Source organism: Armigeres subalbatus, unplaced genomic scaffold, assembly GCF_024139115.2.
Source record: "Armigeres subalbatus isolate Guangzhou_Male unplaced genomic scaffold, GZ_Asu_2 Contig1974, whole genome shotgun sequence".
Lineage (NCBI taxonomy): Eukaryota > Metazoa > Arthropoda > Insecta > Diptera > Culicidae > Armigeres > Armigeres subalbatus.
The window spans coordinates 35321-57336 of NW_026942808.1; the positions used below are offsets into that span (position 1 = coordinate 35321).

General features: G+C 38.4%; 1 protein-coding gene across 14 annotated transcripts in view; it reads left to right on the top strand.

Annotated features, from left to right (window-relative positions):
* Positions 1-678: 678 nt before the first annotated feature.
* Positions 679-22016, top strand: part of LOC134203570 (G-box-binding factor-like) — a 59905-nt gene continuing 38567 nt past the window's right edge. For 6 of the 14 annotated variants that reach the window (XM_062678428.1, XM_062678422.1, XM_062678421.1 and 3 more), the window contains exon 1: positions 679-901. Coding sequence is in view for 1 of the 14 variants with exons in the window: in XM_062678436.1 (XP_062534420.1) it covers position 901 (1 nt within the window). In the remaining 13 variants the exon portion in view is untranslated. The other 8 variants (XM_062678424.1, XM_062678433.1, XM_062678423.1 and 5 more) reach the window with 7 other exon arrangements.

Sequence of the window (22016 nt, forward strand, 5' to 3'; positions counted from 1 at the left end):
CTAGACCAATAAAGTTGTACTGTGTTGTGCTTATAGTATGTAAACAGTTACCCACCGGTCAATATTCCTACGTAGCCAATCAAATAATACTATATTCATTGTTTCACCACAGACAAACATACGTAACAGTTAGAACATTGTCTTAGAAATTTCATCACCCAGCCATCTTGCATGCTTTTTCCACGATGCAAACTCAATGCCAAATCTGCAACTGTACGTTTCACGTGCTTCTGAATGTTAAACCCGCAGTCAATTGAATTTAAAACGGCCGTTAAAGTCATGGTCGATGGCAAATTCTTCAGTGTTACGTCTGTTTGTCTGTGGTGTATCATAGAAATCCCTATTCCTGTTTGCCTTTTGGTGGTGTCTCCTAGGTGCAACGCATTGCCTCGCTTAGTACACCGCGCGAGTTCGCTCACACGCTGTTGGCAGAATTTTCCGAGTCGACGACGGTCGATTAGTAATGCCCGGAATACGGGAACCAAAGCGCGCCGGCAATGATAGTTTCTACAGCTGTCCTCCTAGCTGGCATGAATCATCTCTTCGCCCGTCCGTGCATCTATCGGGCTTCCCTGTGGCGGCAAAGCAAAGAAAGTAACTCTGCGATGCGATATCGTTTGCCGTTGCTTCGTCCCTTGCATCGAGAGACGGCGACGTTCTCAGTTGATAGAACGGCGTCGGTCGGAACGGGTGCTCGTACTGTCGCGTGATTCAAAGCAACCCGTATATAGATTATTTTGCATTGGTGCGAACAGTTCGATTCGGGCAGCTGTTTTTCCATCCGCAGTTTACGGCGCGCTTTTCCGGATGCTGTCCCTGTAGGGTTCCACCAAACGTTAACTAAGCTTGTTTGTTTGCTGCCCAGTAGTTACAACGAATGTAAATTCATCCTCCCACGGAAGTACGAAAAATTGCAGCTTCGTCACGAAGATTTAGTGCTTACTGCGAACGATGAATTATAGGCCCTTGAAGTGCGATCGGCCTGTGGTGTTTTTGTTGGGATGTGATATCTAATGTTCGTTCTCGTAGTGCGATGGCAACCACATTGCTTGTTTCCCGGCGATTAACTGTGACACATATTGTTGAAAGCGTCATATTCTGAGTTCCGACCAAGCTCTTCAGAGGAAACATCGATCTAAACCTACAGGCAAACAGTGTGTCAGTGCAGTGCTTCGCTTGTTTGTGCATATCATTTAGAAGATGCGAGATGCGAGTAATTTCAACTAACCATGAAGTATATATCCACAATGCTCATTGTTAGGTAGATGCAACGGTCTGTGTCAACGTGTTGGGCCTGAATTAAATGAGAAAAGCTATTAATCATCAGTGGCCATAAATTTGCAATCGATTTTTTATTGATGTGGTAAACACTAGCCGACATGAAAGGTGCAATCACGTGTAAGCGAATCGTCAGTCACGCGTGGCTGAAAGTTATTCGGAAATCGTAAAATAGATCATGTGTTAGGTAGTCCACAAAAGAGGAAACTGACCTTGAGGTTTTGGTTGGAAGTTTTTCATTAACAGCAATTAAGTGTAACAGCAGCCGCATCACACATTTGGCTCGTAGTTAGCAACTTGAAAACATTTTAACATATCCTCACTACTATTGAATGTGATTGACTTGATCTGACGTTGTTAAATTCTCAAATGGGTAGTTGTTCATAATTTTTCGCGCTCTATGCCTATGGAAATGATGGATTGTAGTTTTGCAGCCAACTTGAATCTCATGGGAGAATCGTATATGATAGAGCGGCGTGCCATAGTAAAACCTTGATGAAGCCATACCATCACAGAAAACATTGATTAATCCACCTAGCTGTGTTTGTGCCTTTTTCGTACATTAGATATACTAAAAAAAATTGAGTGAGAATTTATTAGCGTGTTTTTTTTGTATATAAATCGTATTTTGGCCATGACTTTTGATCCCATAGTCTGATCTAGCCAATTTTCAATAGGAAGCAATGGGACAGGATTCCCCGTCGAATGCAACTTATTGCAAACAAATTGGATCAAGATAAGTGGCTAAAAGATGAGTGAGTTTTATTTTGCGCACATACATACACACACGCATACACATACGCACAGACAGACATCATCTCAATTCGTCGAGCTGAGTCGATTGGTATATTACACTATGGGTCTCTGGGAAAAATGGTAGAGCAAAAGTTAATTGGCCTAGCTAAAAATCGTGGAAAACAGTCCAATCAAAGTTAATTGTCTATTTTCCGGATATTAGACCCCACCCGACTCGGACATTAATTTACAATGTTCTGAAAACTCAGATATAAATATGAACATTAAGTGGAAGATTATGATTTGAAAAGTGTATTGGGGGTATCGTATCCTTCGATGGTACTCGAACCCACGACCCTCAATACGCTAGACCGGTTCTTTAACCAACTAAGCTACGAAGGATCTCCGTTATTAAAATAAAATTAAAATTAGGGCTTTGGTCCGATTCGAGATTTAAAATCAAATTAAACTTAACGATGACAGTTTAATAGTTTTGATTTTTTTGTAAGGTGACTGAGGTTGTCGAAGTATGCAGCATTTCATTCCTCGATGGGGGAGTGTAAAAATAGATTCAATGTAGACGCAAACACATAACCAGTTCTTATTTTCTCGTAACCGGGGACCTAATGCAAGGGCCTGCCGTTTACTTAATGCAATCTGTGCATATGTCGCAAATCATGGAAAACTGTACGCGAAGCTAATGCAAGATTCCCAACAAACATTGGAAGCTGAAGAAGAGCTTATTTCGTGGTAAATAAGCTTCTTCAGCTAAAAAACTAGCTTGTTCAGCTTAAATTGTTTGTTGGGTTGTAATAAAATGTTGTATTCTATGGTTGGGTGTAGATGTTTTGTTGGTCTTTCTTGATAGCACCAGCCATTCTTATGACCGGGGGATGTTATAATTTCCGAACTGCCACTTTTAAGTTTAATTTGATTTAAATTCGCGAAGCGGACCGAAGCCTTAGGGAAGATCCATAAAGTACGTCACGCAAAAATTGGCAAGTTTTAACCGCCCCTCCCCCCTAGAGGTGTGACGTACTTTGTGGACAGCCCCTTAAAAGTACTCGCATTTTCAAGGGCCCGTCACTCGTTACGAAAGCAACGCACAACTGCCATTTTTATTATTTCAGCTTTGCTGCGAGGCAGCATGTGTGAAATAAAAAAAATAACAGTTGTGCGTTGCTTCCGTAATGAGTGGCGTGCTCTTGATAACACGAATACTTTTAAATTTGGATTCCGTGAGAATTGTCCTAAAGTGTCATCACTAAGGGCGAAGCCAGAGTAAACGCGACGTGCGATGTGACGCGACGCGACAGTGCAATTTGACAGCCTGTTGATAATGATTGTTATTCTATTGCATGAGTCGCGTCGCGTCGCATCGCTCGTCGCGTTTACTCTGGCGGGCACCTAAAAGTCTGTCTCATTTGGAGAATTAAACTGAAATTAAATTTAAAAGTGACATAATTATCGAATAACCTTGCTCGCAGAGCAAGTTTACTTTTGACAGATATCGAATCATTTTACATCGATGTCTTATTGGAATTGCTGGGTAGCACCATCCACTCTTATGACCGGGTAATTTTCTTATTTTCAAACTATCACTTTTAAGTTTAATTATCCAAATGAGACAGACCCTAAGTAGATAATTCAAAGTTATGTACGGTTCCTATCGATCCTTATTCTTAAGAAATCCATATATTGCCTCTTGACTTTTTCAACGAAGAACATTATTTAAAAACACAGATTAATCCACCTAGCGTTGGTGGTGCCTTTCTCGGGAACTATTAAAAACTTTTTTCAAATTGCACTCGAATAGGTATATAATTATATATTTGCGGTCATTCGAATACATTATATAATATATAAATTGATGAAAACAGTAGAGTCTATCCCTTCAAAGTATAATTAAGACCTCTCTTATGTGTTTTTCTCATTTAGAAAACTTTGCCACGCAGCAAAGCTGAAATAATAAAAATGAAAGTTGTGCGTTGCTTTCGTAACGAGTGGCGGGCCCTTGTCTCGTATCTGCCGGATAGGAAGCGAACACCATCTTTGCAGGGTTGCTGTCCGACATTCTTGCAACATGTCCTGCCCATCGTATCCTTCCGGCTTTAGCTACCTTCTGGATACTGGGTTCGCCGTAGAGTTGGGCGAGCTCGTGGTTCATTCTTCGCCGCCACACACCGTCTTCTTGCACACCGCCAAAGTTGGTCCTAAGCAACCGTCTCTCGAATACTCCGAGTGCTTGCAAGTCCTCCTCGAGCATTGTCCATGTTTCATGTCCGTAGAGGACAACCGGTCTTATTAGCGTCTTGTACATGACACATTTGGTGTGGTGGCGAATTTTTTTGACCGCAGTTTCTTCTGGAGCCCGTAGTAGACCCACAGATGATGCGCCTTCGTATTTCACGACTAACATTGTTATCAGCCGTTAGCAAGGATCCGTGGTAGACGAATTCCTCGACCACCTTGAAGGTATCCCCGTCTATCGTAACACTGCTTCCCGCTGTCACGCTCGGTTCCGCCCACAAGCATGTACTTTGTCTTTGACGCATTCACCACCAGTCCAACTTTTGGCGGGTATACAGTTCTGCCACCTTTGCAAATGTTCGGCCGACAATGTCCATGTCATCCGCGAAGCAAATAAATTGACTGGATCTGTTGAAAATCGTACCCCGGCTGTTACACCCGGCTCTCCGCATGACACCTTCTAGCGTAATGTTGAACAACAGGCACGAAAGTTCATCACCTTGTCTTAGTCCCCGGCGCGATTCGAACGAACTGGAGTGTTCGCCCGAAATCTTCACACAGTTTTGCCCACCATCCACCGTTGCTTTGATCAGTCTGGTATGCTTCCCAGGGAAGCTGTTCCCGTCCGTAATTTTTCATAGCTCTACGCGGTCTATACTGTCGTATGCCACCTTGAAATCAACGAACAGATGGTGCGTTGGGACCTGGTATTCACGGCATTTTTGAAGGACCCACGTACGGATCGCTTTGACCCACATACGGATCATTATTTCCACTGGAAGATCCGGAACATCCGTAAAAATAGTTAATTCGTCAGCGTCAGTTTTTTTAAACCATTTGTTGCCAAACCCTGAACATGCACTTGATTCTTTGATCCACAAACGGACCATTGTGCCCTTTGAGCGGTCCCCTGGAAAATCCGGAATTCCCGTAAAAATGGTCATTTCGCAAACTGAAGCGACGACACTTTTTACCCTTCTTACATCCTAAGAAGGGTATAAAGATCGCTTGAAAAACCGACTTTTTATCTGAGGCTCGGAGACCCAAGTCGTATATACCAATCAACTCAGCTCGACGAACTGAACACATGTATGTATGTGTGTGTGTGTGTGTGTGTGTGTGCGTGTGTGTGTGTGTGTGTGTGTGTGTGCGTGTGTGCGTGTGTGCGTATGTGTGTGCGTTACAAAAATCTCACATCAAGATCTCAGCCGTCCGTGGACCGATTTGCACGATTTTAACACTAAACGAAAGCTATGACTTTGTCATTGTACGAGTTTAATTTTTTTTGCAATCGAACATTTGGTTCCAGAGATATGTGAGAAATACGAACATGAAGTGTATTTTCAGAAAACTAACAAAATAATGTCACATAAATATCTCAGCCGTCTGTAAACCAATTTGCATGATTTTATCTTTAAACGAAAGCTATGACTTTGCCATTGAACCCATTGTATTTTGTTGGATTGCCCGTTATGAGCAAATCGGGCGAAAATGATTGCCTGAAAAAATGGGGAGACATTTTTACGCGTTTTTGCGTTTAAGAAACGTATTTTGGCCAATTTTCAGATGGAAACAGTGGGATCATTGGCGTAAATATGGGGACTAGGTGGGCTTAGCTCACCCTAGAAAAAAATTAGTCCCGCTTAGATTTGAAAAGTCAGTTAGCAATGATATCAATTTTCAACAAATAGCGTAATGAATTACTGAAAAAGTTTGAAGATAAAAAAGTTATCGCCCACTTTATTATAAAGGGGTTGAGTGAAAGGCAAAGGAGCTTGTCTCTTAGTGCAGAGAAAGATTCCCATTAGAATTCGAAAAGGATGTTCATCAGAATCCGAGAGGAATTCCCATCACAATAGAGAATAATTCTCATTTGAATCTCTAAGAAATTCCTTTTAGAATCATCGAGGAATTTCAACTGGAATCCTGGAGAATTCGCATCAGATTCCTCCCAGTATCGTTGAGGGATACCCTTAGGAGTCTGAGGGGATAAACTTTAGAATCTGTGCATGATATCCTTCATAATCCATCGATGATTTGCTTCGGAATTCCTCCGGAATCGTTCAAAGGTTTGCTTCGAAATTGTTCGGAGATTTACTTCGGAATTCTTTGATTTCTTTGAAGATTTAATTCGAAATCTCTCGACGTTTTGCCTCGGAATCCCTCATTGATTTTCTTTGGAATCCCTCGACGAATTGCTTCGAAAGCATTTGACGATTTGCTTTGAAATACATCGACGGTTTGCTTCGGAATTCCTAGAAGGTTTAGTTCGGAGTCCCTCGACGATTTTCTTCGAAATGCTTCGATGATTTGCTTGAGAAAAGAGAATATGGATGAGTGTTATTGATCCGCAATTGCCGTAGATGGTTGGGACGTGTTTATCACATTATCACTAAGATAACTAATTAACTTAGATGGTTAATTGATCGAGAATGTTTATAAAGAAACTCAAAATAGAGAAAATAGATGAAGGGCTATACTGCCGTTCTACGCATTGTTGTCTTATGTTGCATGATACCTGGTTGACTACAGCGTCGATACACCTATACCTGGCGTATTGTAGAACTCCATAATCGTCGGTCTTGGGCGATGTTCCTCCAGTTTCCCCGAACGTTCAGGGTCCCCAGGTCCGATTCCACCGCGTTCGTGCCCTTCCACGTTCTCTGTTGAATATTGTTTTCGCTACTCTTTCTTCCGACATTCGCACTAAGTGACCAGCCAACTGAAGTCTGTCGTATTTTATACAATTCACAATATTTTCTTCTTTGTATATTTGATACAGCTCATGATTCATGCGTCTGCGCCACACACAATTTTCTAGTTTCCCTTCGAGTATTGTACGCAGCACTTTTCGCTCGAAAACTCCGAAATCTCTTTGGTCCGCATCTTTTAACGTCCATGCTTCATGTCCATAAAGGGCCACTGGTAGAATCAGAGTTTTGTATAGAGCAAATTTCGTTTCCGTCTTCATGTTGCGGTACCTAAGCTGGTTACGTAATACGTAAAAGGCCCTATTCTCAGCAGCAATACGTCTGTTCACTTCATGGGAAACGTCATTGTCACATATCACATGCGTTCCAAGATAAACAAATTCTTCAACAACTTCAAACACATCCCCATCAAGCACTATCTCTGCACCAACACCACTAGGTCTTCCCCTATCTCTACCTGCCACCATGTACTTTGTCTTGGTAGAGTGAATGGTTAAGCCTATCCTTACCGTCTCCCTCTTCAGTGGGACAAAAGCCTCCACTACTGCTCTGCGATCGATTCCAATAAGGTCGATGTCGTCCGTAAAACTCAGGAGCATATGCGACCCTAGGATAGGATGTGACAACTCAATTGAGACTGCCTTGTTGTTTTTGAGTCGGTTGCTCTGACGAGGTGGTCGCCAGTGCAGCCAAAGTAATTTGGTACAAAATCTTGATGTTTTTACAAAAACTTGATGTTTTTCGTGTCTGTTGCTGTTGAATTAATCCGTTTGCTCTACTTTTGCCTTTCTTGGTAACTGTAGAATCTTCGGTAGGTTGCGCTACCTACATCGCGTTGAAGGGACTGCCTTCTCGATACAGACACGATGCAGCATGATGTGCACAGTTTTGTTAAGACTCGGACGATGACGTCCCTAACATGGGGAACGGACGCTGTTGTGAGCCGCTCCTAACATGGAGGACAGACGCTCGATCAGATTTGCACCTCCAGAGAGAAGCAAATTCCCCCTTCCCTGTCAGCATACGACCATAGTTCCCACCGGGGTTGGTTACCCGATCTTCCCTAAAGTTGCTCGTATCCCGGCCAGTGCCACGAGGAGGTAGGGATAGGAGTTGCTGGGGCCGCGAAATGGGATCTATTTTATTCTTTCAGGTACGCGAAGTACCAATAGTAACAAAGTTGTCGTTTGGTAATGAAGATTGAAAATCGTTTACATAAGTAGTGATCTGTATTATGTTCTGAAAAAGTGTTGCCTACGCTCATTACATTCCAAAAATGTTGATAACCGATTCTAAAATTAGTGACAAACTGACTCGAGTTTGATTTTTTTCATCAAAGGTAGCATGGGACAATTATGGGTAGAACGGCAGTATAGCCCCCCCTCCCAGGCATCGAGGCTAGTCACGCCAATGAGTGGGACAGGAAGCTTTCCCTTTTTTCCCTTTCCTGTTCGTTCGTTTCGTTCGATTAAAAAAAAACAGATGCGTGAAATGGATATCAGGAAAATTAGATAATGTTGACCAAAATTAGCCTTAACTCAAGAACGAATAAAAATTACATCCTAATTTTTCAGGATTAAAGTTTATAAAATTTTCTTCCCAAAAATATAGTTTTGAATTTTTTCCTGTAGTTTTCTGGCCATTCTATATAAATTTTCCGATGAAAATTTCGTTAAACAATACCTAGTTTATGTTTATTTTTTGTGTTATCTGAGGAAAACTAATAATTTCTACTGGAGTTTTCCGGGAAAATAAATCAAATAGATTTTTTTTTAAATTTTGGTTTTGTTCCTACCTACCTTGGTTTTGTTCCTACCTACCTTGGTTTTGTTCCTAGTACCTACATGCAAAAACCCTGCTCGTGGAAATAGTTTCATGGAAATCTGAGACCCTTGAATGGTAATAAAAATAATTCCCATTTCTACAGTTAATGTAATTGAAGGATTTCTACGCCTGTCAATGCACAGTGTTGCTTTTTGTCGATTTCGTGCGCTTTTTTAATAGCATCGTTTCTGTTGATTTTTTCGCTGTAGTTTGTTTGGAGGAAACGTTAGATATCATAAAGGGCTTTTTTTGAGAAAATCTGTGAAATGATTAATCCACCTAAAAGTGAGATAAAAATTTTACTTTTTCACCTAAACCGTATATGCGCCTAGTGTCTTCGAGAAAGTTGTAGCGGATGGTATTTTAGGCCACTTTGCCAAAAATCATGTATCTGTGACTTATACTTTACTAGATATGTGACATTTACCGTGGAAGGCCCCTAAAATCAGTTTTTGAGCATAACTTTTTATATGTTTCAGGCACTTTTACACCCTTCTATAAAGTTGTTTGGCTAATAAAAATACACGTTTTGTAGAACATTGCGAAGCTCTATCTTTTAAAATTGATGAGTTATTTGAGAAAATATGTTTTTCTAGGGGTATTTGAGAATCGTATAACTTGGTCCGGCGCAAAATGGCGCAGACAACTTTTTAGTTCTCTGAAGCTGCTGTATGTTGACTCTTGCCTAGCGATTGAAGCTTGTGTTTACACGAAATTACAAACGAGTTATATAGATTTTAAATTTTCTTGTTTTTGGCCTTACTCGTACACTAAGATTATGTATAGGCTATAGGATCGCACTAAAAACCAATATTTGATGATGGCCCATAAGCCCATAGTTTTATATAGAAATTCGATAAACTGAGCTGATGTCTGTATGTGTGTATGAGTGTATGTGTGTATGTGTAGACATTTTAGGGGCCTTCCACGGTAAATGTCACATATCTAGTAAAGTATAAGTCACAGATACATGATGTTTGGCAAAGTGGCCTAAAATACCATCCGCTACAACTTTCTCGAAGACACTAGGCGCATATACGGTTTAGGTGAAAAAGTAAAATTTTTATCTCACTTTTAGGTGGATTAATCATTTCACAGATTTTCTCAAAAAAAGCCCTTTATGATATCTAACGTTTCCTCCAAACAAACTACAGCGAAAAAATCAACAGAAACGATGCTATTAAAAAAGCGCACGAAATCGACAAAAAGCAACACTGTGCAATGCTGGTTTTCGTATCCTGTGTGGCTCGATGGCGCTTTCAGAGTAGATGACCTAACCGAACGCTGTCCGATAGCTGACTTACAGTCCCATTGAAGTGTGAAAGAGGGCTGCCAAAGGGTGGTCTAGTTGGCACGAAATCGCTCATGTGTCATATTTTTGACCGCTCGTATTTCTATGGTGATCCATCTATTGGCGATTGCAGAAGAAGAAGTTGAATGATGATTTTTTGAAAAAAAAATTGCACGGGGAAGCACACGGGATTTTTTTAACTCTTCTCAAAAGTTCTAGATGTAATGTAGGCTAGATGTACCAGTTGTGGTTATAGCACCAGTTGTTGCACTAGTGCTTTATATGCCAAATGTCCAATCAAATCACCGCAAACCAAGTTCATATCGATAAAGCATATTCATATGATACGATAAAACCTTTGATCTCCTCCAAAACGAGCAAAGCATAATTGTGAAAATTAATTTTGCTTAATTTTTGACGTCCTTTGCACCAGATGTCGCACTAGTGGTCCCTACCAAAATAAAGAATAGTGCCACAACTGGTGCATGCGTTCCTATTATGGATTAATCAATTTTGATGATTATAACAAATTTTATTTTGGTTTTCACAGCTGTTCTAAGGAGCAGGAAGTAAAACCTTTCGCTTGATATATAAAGTCCACCCACAGGCTTTTTACTTATTGTTTGAAAAATAGTTGTTCTTATGTATGGCGACAATTGGTACACCCACCCTAATTAAAAACGGAAAGCAGTACGGTGTTGGATATTTCTTATACTGTGTAGCAAGTGTGATATCACAAAATAAAATTTGAAATCGAAAAATTGCGTTTATTATGCAGTAGAAGGTCCAACCCTGTGCTGCTAACCGTTTTTAATTAAATTGCTACTAGAATTTTTGAGGAGTGTTTCAAATGATTTCCCGTATGCTTCCCCGTGCATTTTTTTTTTCAAATATCATCCTTCTACTTCTTCTTCTTCATGCAACCTCGCCAATAGGAATGATTCTATCTACATGACATCGAATCCACGCTATTAGGTACCCAAGCACGCGACGCTATCGACGAGCGAGCTAATCTTGTTACTACTTGAAGAAAATATTCCCTTGTGGACTTCCGGAAGTGATTGGCAATGGTGGCGGTCGGTTACCGTTCTGTTTCTGTTTGACAGCCTAGTTTTCCCGCACAATCTGTATAATCATCCTTTCTGCATACGTTCTGCTTTTGTGTTCTTTAGGTTTTACTTCGTCTGAAGATGGTATAGGTATATATTCCTGTAAATAGTGGAGTGTATAATCGGCACCATACCATACTTTGAGAGATATCCATGCAGTGCGGGCAAACAGTAGGTAGTCGTTTGTTTTTGTTAATCCACGCCGCTTTACCTTGTTCTTTGGGTTAGAGAGACACGTGACTGATGAAGCATGGGGTTTTCTGTGACATCGTAAGTAGAGCAATAATGAACCTCAGTTTTCTGCGTGACATAAGTTTGTTGAAGTATGTAATGGATTTCTATGATGCTCAAGTACCTCACACATTTTATGAATTTACCTGTGGATCAAAACCAAATATTTAAAGGATCAATCAAATACTTTTACTTACATTTTATCCATCAACAACTTCATAAATATTTCAATAAAATCCATTCCATAATTATTTTATAATTATCCATGTTATTTAAAAAATGTGCTAATTCTTATCAATAGTTTAAACTTAAAAGTTATTAAATTTGATATTTAAAATCATATATGTAATAAATATTCATTGGCGTAACTACCTCTAGTAACTACCTTAAGTTTTTCCCATACAAATTTCCATATAAACATAAATTGACTTCGCGCCCCCCCTAAATGGCCACCGAATTGCCTGAAATTCTGCCAGGGCTCCTATATTATCAGAATGATGCTAATAGACATATGGGAGTTAAAATTTTAGAACATTTTTGAAATGTGAACTGCCCTAGTGTGCACGTGTGAGCAACAACTCACAGTCTATGTTTAATTGCGCTCGACTAGCGTCAGGCAGTGGATATATTTGCGTGCTTCATAAATATTCTATCTATCTCAAATGAAAAAAAAAATAGTGCAAATTTCCATGGATTCCGCCGAGAATCTTCCAAGAATTCTGATGAGAATCCTTTAGTGATCCTGACTGGAATGTTCCAGGGACTCCGACGGGAATCTCTAGATATTTCGACATAAATCCTTCGAGAATACCGATGTGAGCCTCAAGGGATCATGAAGAGAATCCACCACAGATTTCGGAGGAAATGTTTCAGGAATTCCAACGGAAAAATTTCAAGGATTTCGACGAGAATGTACCAGGGATCCTTCACCCTCCAGGAATTTCGACGGGAATATTCCAGGGATTTCGTCGAAAACCCTCCAGGAATTCCAATATGATGGTTCCAGGTATTTCATGACCAATGTTCCATGGTTGAAGACGCATATGTATGATTTGCACCTTCAAGCGTTCGATGTATTCCGAAACGAAACTTCGAATGATTCTGAAGCATTCTTCGCGGGATTCCGAAGCTAATCGTCAGCCGGATTCCTTATCGTCTAGAGATCCCAACGCAGATCATTTGCAAAACGTCGAGAGACTCCGAGTTAAATCTTCAAAGGATTACGAAGCAAATCGCCGAAGGATTCTGATTTGTCAAGCAATTCCTAAACCAATCTTAAAACGAATCTGGAGATATTCCGGAGCAAATCAACGAGAGATTCTAAAGCAAATCCTCCATTGATTTTGAAGGGTATTTTTCACAGATTCCCAAGAGTATTGCTTAACAATACTGGAAAGAATCCAGTAGGAATTATTCTGGATTACGATTGGAATACTTCGATGAATCCGAAAAGAATTCTTTAGAGATTGAAGTGAAAATTCTTCTCGGATTCTGATGAGAATCCTTCTCGGATGCTGATGGGAATCTTTCTCAGAATTCAAAAACAAGTTATTTTTTCTTCTACTCATTTCATTAAGTATGATAGAGTGATTATGAGAGATAACTCTTTAGTCTTCAAACTTTTTCGGTAATTCATTATGCTATATGTTGAAAACTGATATCACTGCTAACTAACTTATCAAATCCTAGGGGGGGCTAATTTTTTTCTAGGGAGGGCTAAGCCCCCCCTAGCCCCCCCTTATTTACGCCAATGTAAATATTTCACAAATTGTTTTTGTTTTATTTTGAAAAATTTGTTGATGAATGAATTGACGAATACTTAGTATATGAAAGAGGCACAAATCATTCAAAAGAACACCATCTTCTGTTTCACCGTTTTTTTCACACTTGTGCATTTCAATTGATTTTTAGAGATATGATTGTTTGACAGGTAACCTACTGGTTGACAATTCTGCCCATAGTAAAATCGAGTTAGGGATGTTCAATACGCGAAATTTTTAAGTTTTTTATAAATTGATTTAAAATAGTTCTCGTGGTATGAATTTTTGGATTTATGCTCAGATTCTACAATCAGTTCAAGATATGTAAAAATCTCAATACCAATTAAAAGCCCAAATTATCACATAATACAGTAAAATCCCGATTTTATCACCCCTGGTTTATTTTGGGGTGATAAAATAGGAAATGTGAAAAAATCTAAAAAAAAATCAATTTATTAATTTGTTTCGCAAATATGAATCAGTCAAGGGAAGGCAAAAATTGTGAAAGGAACCCGTAATTTCTTGTCCAAGAGGCTTACAAAATTCATGACTGGTACTCAGAAATGATTCATAATAAACCACAGACGGCTGATCAAAGCAACGGTGGATGGTGTATAAAACTGTGTGAACATTTCGGGCGAACACTTCAGTTCGTTCGGATCGCGCCGGAGACTAAGACTTTCGTGCCTGTTGTTCAACATTGCGCTAGAAAGTGTCATGCGGAGAGCCGGATGTAACAGCCGTGGTACGATTTTCAACAGATCTAATCAGATTCCAGATTCAGATTCCACACTGATATTCTTCCCTCCCCCTTCATACGGGAGCTTGGCAGAAGGAAGGTCGTGCGATATGTGCCATCACAAATATTGCCCTCCGCTCGCTTTCAAATCGACTTCTATAAAAACATTCTTCATGCCTGCCGTATCCTAACGGAACTATCAATTCTATACTTTCACCTCTAATGCTATCATGAACATGTACGTCCAAGTTTGGAAGATGATATTAGCATTTCCATATCATTGTAGATCCAGTCAATTTATTTGCTTCGCGGATGACATGGTCATTGTCGGCCGAATATTTGCAAAGGTGGCAGAACTGTACACCCGCCTGAAACGTGAAGCAACAAAAGTTGGACTGGTGGTGAATACGTCAAAGACAAAGTACATGCTTGTGGGAGGAACCGAGCGCGACAGGGCCCGCCTGGGAAGCAGTGTTACGATAGACGGGGATACCTCCGAGGTGGTCGAAGAATTCGTCTAGCTTGGATCCTTACTAACGGCTGATAACAATGTTAGTCGTGAAATACGAATCGTGAAATACGAATCGTAAAATTTCCACTTGTGATTACTCCCTTAATTGCAAAAAGTCGCAAATTTCTTCACAATATGCTGAAAATCGCTTATTTCATTTTTCTACTGACATTGAAAACATTTGTCGACAAGAGTCTTCTCGAATGCTGTGTTAAAAACTTGTAAACCTATGTAAAATCATAATATTTGAATAACTTTTGTTTTATAAGAGATAGAAAGTTATAATGTTCAGCAAAAACATGTTATTTTGCAGGTTTGACAACTTTGTAGAAGAGACGGAAAATGTGAAAAATTGTTAACTCTAGTTTAAGCTAAGAGAATGATGTTAAGGGGATTTACACATGAACCATGTTAAGTTTGTTATATCAAAAATATAGAAACTCATATATATACCTACATATTATTATATTTATATGAGAATTCATAAAAAATATAATTCAAAGAATTCAAATTTCTGTAAGTATTCGTGTGATGTCGAAAATACAATAAATGTACACAGCACACATGTCGAAGCGTTTCAATTTGATTAAAACAGCAGAAACATCTGCTGCAGGTAAATTTTAGGACAAACGAGGAACTGACGCATTGATTGCTGAGATTGTTGGATCCCGTTGTATCAAAAGCCCGAAGTTGTCCAAGAAGTCGAAGGAAGTTGCTTACAGAAGATACTAAACTATATTAGTGAAAGTGTGAAAGCGATGACAAAGAGAACAACGAATACAAATCCAGTTGAATTTGGAAACAACTTTTCCTTTGGTATTACATATTTAAAAAAAACTTTGCATTTCACGTTACAAAAAATGCTATTAAAAACAAATGCGCGATGAAGCTGAATTTCTGTATTTTTGATTTAACAAACATAACATGGTTTATGTGGAAATCCTCTTAAAATCATTCTCTTAACTTAAACTAACTCTAATGATTTTTTACATTTTCCACCTCTTCTACAAAGTTGTCAAACCAGCAAAATTACATGTTTTTGCTGAATATTGTAACTTCCCATCTCTTATAAAACAAAAGTTATTCAAAAATTATGCTTTTTCATAGGTTTATCAGTTTTTATCACAGCATTCGAGAAGACTCTTGTCGACAAATGTTTTCAATGTCAGTAGAAAAATGAAATAAGCGATTTTCAGCATATTGTGAAGAAATTTGCGACTTTTTGCAATTAAGGGAGTAATCACAAGTGGAAATACCTCTAAGAATTTGTATAATTTAAAGATAACTTTTGTTGTATGTGAGATGGAGTATTACAATGTTCAGCAAAAACATGTAATTTTGCTTGTTTAACAAATTTGTAGAAGAGATGAAAAATGGGAAAAATCATTGGAAAGAGTTAGAATGAAAAATTAGATTTTTATGGCGTTTTTACATAAAACGTCTTAAGTTTGTTATATATAAGAGATAGAAACTCGAGATGTTCAGCAAAAATGCTCGTATTAACATTTGCTACAACTTTGCCGAAGACACTACGTATCTATCTCATTCTGGTGGAAAAATACTTTTTTTAAGTAACTTTTAGGGGGATTAATCTTCAAACTGTTTTTATCGAAAGATGCGCTCTTAAATATCTTGAAACTTCTGTAAACAAACCCTATATCCAAAATCAACACTTTTCGAGTTTTTGTATTTCGATCGTGAAAATGACGAAATAAAACACTGTGCACTGCTGGGGAAACCAGCGAGTTTGGTCTACTTGTCTCCAGATTCAAACTAGAATAGTGGTCGAAAATTTAGAATGGAACTGAATCACTACTGATTTCACTCTTAGAACTCACTTTTTCAATTCAATCACACCATTTTATGACACTTTGAAAAAAGTCACATAAAATTTTCGTGTTGATTCTCATGTAGAAAAAAATTACTTGTTCATAGTTCAAATTAGAGGTGTCTATCTAGTTTGGTGTTCTGCACAAGACATCGTGTTTCGCTTGCAAATGAATAACAGATGTCAGAATAACAGTATCTGCTTTCTGTCAAAAGATACGTGGGGGTGCCCACAACCGAACGGTGCCCACAACGAACCACCTCCCCTACAAACTATTGTGTCGAGGCCCTAGGGGTGTTTCGGTAGAGCTGTGGGAGTAAAGCAACGGATTCTGAAAACTACAGAACATATTCAAAAGCATGTTATCTTCTGTGAACTTGTTGAATTGAATGTAAACTAAACAGGAAACATGTATGATAATAAACTATGATGTTCTAGGATCTCCGAGTTGTCATGGAATTTGAATTAAATGGTCTACCGAATAAACCACGATTTACATAATGTTCCAAGCCCCGGTATCAACCTAATCATGTCCTCGAAGTATTTGTTTTCAATTTAGTGGAAAACAATCGGATTTTGTGATTTTTTTTTGACAATTAAATCAGGATGAAAAAATCTCGTTTGAAAAGTGTGTGGGTAAAATGGACATGTTAAGAAATTAAGCTTAAAACAGTGAATTTAGTTGATGAATTGTATGCATAGGCTAAGCATCTCTAAAAGGAGTGTCTGGAAATACAAAATATTAGATAATAATTATTATATTGGTAACTTACAATGATTTAACTAAAAAAAGCATGTTACATCAATAAAAATCACTTAAAAATGCCATTTGTCTGAACAAAACTCGGAAATTTGAAATTCCTAATGATTGCTTGGTTTTTTCAGAGGTAAACAATACAAACTTTTTAAAATATAATTTTGTTGAAAAAAATGTATGTACTTCATATGGTCCATATTACCCAAACCAGACCGTGTCCGTTTTACCCCACCATGCACAATGGTCGGATTCGTCAAGTTTCACGACGTAAATTGATAACTCGAAAACCAATTGTGCTAGAGTTTTCACGTCTTCAGAAGAAATGATCTGCAAGAAAAGATGGTGGCCCTTTTTTGATTTTTTTTTGGAAATGTATTTTTCTAATCTTTTGAGTTCGAAGATTATTCCAAAAAGTTGTAGAGAATTTAATTCTAAGCATTTTTACTTAATAAACATTTATTTTATCTCATATAGGTAATGTTTTCTGACAAAATTACTAAATTTCAATGGGGTGGTGCCGAAAAAAAATGGTTTTAAGCTTCCACTTTCATCAATACAAAATATTTTCAAAAACTGTCTTAGCAACGCTTCACAGGACACTGTCTTCGACCAGAGGTAGAACAGACTGAACACTTAACACCTAGACAATGGACAGGACACATAACACCCAGTGGACCGGTGGAGAATTTCTCGATCAAGAAAAGAAAGAAAATTCTTAGAATTAAATTCTCTACAACTTTGTAGAGTAATATGATCTTCTAACTCAAAAGATTAAAAAAATAAATTTCCAAAAAAACTTCAAAAAAGGGCCACCCTTATGGCAACTTACACCAAAAATAGATCTTTTCTTGCACATCATTTCTAATGAAGACGTCAAAACTCTAGCATTGATGCTTTTCGAGTTATCGATTTATGTCGTGCAATTTGACGAATCCGACCATTGTGCACCATGGAATTTCAGCCATAGTTTACATAAAATCTTTAATAAACAGAATAGTTTTCATTATTTGAATGTAGTAAAACATGTTACACTCATAATTTGAAACAAGCAATAAGATCCACTGGATGAAGTGCCATATTTGTAACGATTTAGCTTAAACGAGACTCCTGTCCGTTTTGCCCACCCTGTCCATCAGAGATGTCCTACACAGTTGGCAAAAAATCTCCTTCTTTATTTTTCACAATTTTTAACAATCAAATAAAATTCATTCAGTGAGTGCAACTAATGGATGGATATTTGAGTTTTCAAAATGTCACTTTGATTTGTCAAAATAATACACGCCAAAGCCACGCAAGCGCGCGCACAACAAATACACCGGCGGGTAATACACGCCGGTGTATTTACTGTGCATGCGCCCGCGTGTATTTGGTGTGAACCATTTTGTTAGATTGAATTGACATTTCGAAAACTCAAATATCCATCTATTAGTTGCACTCACTGAACGAATTTTATTTGTATATATCTTTGGGTTGTTGATTTTTTTCGGTGAAAAACGACACACACAATTCCCGTTTTTTAATAACGTTTCGGCTTACTCCATTCAGCCATCATCAGATATTGAAAAAAAAACGTTTACATCCCACCAGTGTGGTCTAATAACTCACACTGGTGGGATGTAAACGTTTTTTTCAATATCTGATGATGGCTGAATAAAGCCAAACGTTAAAAACGGAAGTGTGTGTCGTTTTTCACCGAAAAAAATCAACAACCCAAAGATATAAAAATTCACGGTGACCAAAACCCTACTAAATGAATTTTATTTGATTGTTATAAATTGTGAAAAATAAAAGAGCAAATTTGTTGCCAACTGTGTAGGACATCTCTACTGTCCATTTTACCCCTACCTCCCCTAAGTTCCCCTAAGCGGGCATTTATTTCGATCAAAACTTACTACGGAACACTTGAACACGTTAAAAGTTATGTGATCACAACTACGTAATCGGTGATGAACCGCTGAACAATGCATATTCTGATCAAAATCTTGAAGTTGTTCTCGATGCCGAGCTGACGTTCAGATAACACCAAGAAGAAGCTTAGAAGAAAAACTATTTTTTTGAAAATTACAAGGAAATTCTTCCTTTAGAAGATCCACGGAGAACGTTTTTGAAAATTTCATAGAAAATTCTGAGATTCTATAAAATTCTTTTCGGTGATCTCCGATAAAGTTCTTCCAAAATTGTCCATTCAAATTTATTAGGAATCAATTCTGCAAGTCTAACTAATTGAGTTGATACCTTTGCTGTAGAAGCTGAAATTAACGCAACAGGTCATTGACGCGCATAAATAACAAGTTACAAATACTTGTACATAGTACAGTTGCGTTGGTATCGTTGCTGGGAGAATTACGGAAGTCGTGGATTATTCGATAGATCACCATGGGTTCATGGGTCATGGGTTCGATTCCTCTTCCTAGGTTCGATTCCCATTCCCAGTTCGATTCGATGTCTTTCATATAGTATGTCAATATTTCCATCATCATTAGATAGATAGATATCATTTTCGGTAATGAAATATGAGGATATCACAAAAAAGCCATTTTTCTAAATCCGTTGCTTTACTACCACAGATCTAGCGAAAAGTGCAACACAATATTTTGTAATGCCCAGGAACTAGAACCTTAATTTGAATTGCAAAATTGCATAGAATAACGAAGATTTCAGAAAACATTTAGAAGAGCCATATATTTCGTTAGTCTTTAGGTCCGTTTCCATTTCATAACCAGCGAAATAATAAGGGGGTACCTCAATGAACGTAAAAGTTCGAAAGGGTTACCTCTCAAGAAAAAGCTTGAGAACGACTCTCATTGATTCCTCCAGGAACAATCTTTCCGATTTCATTCAGTTTGATGAGAAGGACACAAAGGAGCATGGTCCCAATTCCCCTAACTTCGCGCATTGCTTTTTAACGAGAATTATGAAAGTTTTTGAGGACTTCTCTCATCTGATAAATAGTCCAGATGTCTAGTGTCAGTCAAGAAGCACGAAGCTTGATGGAGGACCTAGGTTCAACACTCGTCTTTGGCCAGATTGCAATTAAATCATGCAATTTTCTGTAGAAGTTTTAAACACATTTACAGAAGCAATCCTAGGAGGAATTCCAGGAGTTTATTCCAGAATGAATTTCACGAAAAATTTACCGAACCTTTGAAAGAATTCACTCCTTGAGGAATTAACAAGAGGTCTTCGCATTGACCATGGGGGCACCTTATTAGAGCACAAAATATTAGTTTCTCTTCTCGTCTATAGCAGCAAACGGGCGCACCCGGCACCCGGCCGGTCGGTTGCTAAAACTGGCATCCCGTTCCAAAGTGAGAAAACGACGTGACGTTGGCGTCTGTCGATGGCGATAAACGATGAAAAAAATCAGTCACGTTTCAATTGCCTGTGCGTGTCTCGTTGGTCACAACCAACCGCCCCATGTTTCCACAAAGTATCGAGACACTAAACTTAATTATATCGTGCCTGAAATGAAATTGAAATCTAGAAACTTTTTTCAAAAGTGTGAAGTCGAATTTAAAATCGACGATTCCTTTACTATACCGATATTGACAGATCCTCACCGTGCTCTAACCATTTCAGCTTATGTGAACTACAAGTACATTTGTTTAAATCAATTATAAAATATGATTGTAGCATGGAATGGTTATTTGAAAATTCAAAGCCACAATTAATACGCTCCTCACAAAAATTTATTTGGCGTGTGGTAAGGGTGATTCATCTATTTTTTTCACGGTCAATCACAAACTGTTGATCAGTGAACACAGGAATCAGAATCGCTTCAAATAGTAACGAACGCTTAATTGCTTTAGCGAATGCATCGCTGAGTACGGTTTGACTCATCAATGGAAAAATTGCAGTATTGCCTTGTTAACCTTTTGTCTGTGCTCTGGGGTCAATATGACCCCAGGCCACTTTGAGTGGCTGCCATTTTTTTAGTTTCCAACCGATTCTCCTAATTTTTGGTAGTTTGGTAAAACTCGCCGAGATCTGTCTCCTAGGTGCAAATTCGTTTGAAAAATCTTGAAAATATGCGCTACAGTGTCCTTTTTTCAAAAAACTTACGTTGTCTGTGCTCTGGGGTCAAATTGACCCCAAATTGAAATTGCTATAACTTTTTTAATGTTTGGCCAATTTTGGATTTCTTGGGCTGTTTCGAAAGATAATTTAATCATCTTTCAGGTCGTTACCAAAGATTGACTATAGGTGGGCGGGTTCATCGCGGGGAGGGGTTTTCGTAAAAAAGGGTACAAAACAGTGATTTTTCATGCTTATTTCACTTATATTTGAAAATCCTACCCATTTTGAACTGCACCTTTTCAAAAAGGTTATGCAGGAAGGCGTCTGCTTTGGCATGAGGCATTGATTAGTTTAGCGCTTGGTCGCTAGGTGGCGGTATATTTGAATTCATTATTTTAGACTACTCAAGTAACTCCGATATATGGAATTTTCTTCATTGTAAATATTCTTATCGCACAATTTTGAAATTTGTAAAGATGACGTCTGTAACAAAGTTCGTCTGGTGGGAATAGACTGTCATGTGACGAAATAAATAATAAGGAAATTTACAAATAGGCGGCGCTAGTGTACTTGCAATATTCTTGCATATATGCAATATTGCTTTAGCTTGAGATCCCTCATACCTACACCCAAGTTGCATTCGGCAACATTGTTCAGGATGTCTAGTACTACAAAGCGGTGCTTAATATAATGAGCACTTCTTCCCATTTTTTAATTTGTGCGATAAGAATATTTACACTGAGGAGAATTCTATATATCGGAATATCTTGAGTAGTCTAAAATAATGAATTCAAATATACCAAAACCTGGCGGCCGAGTTCTAAACTTATCAACGCCTCATGCCAAAGCACATGCCTTCCTGCATAGCCTTTTTAAAATAGTTGCAGTTCAAAATGGCTAGGATTTTCGGATATAAGTAAAATAAACATGAAAAATCACTGTTTTTGTACCCTTGTTCACTAAAACCCCTCCCCG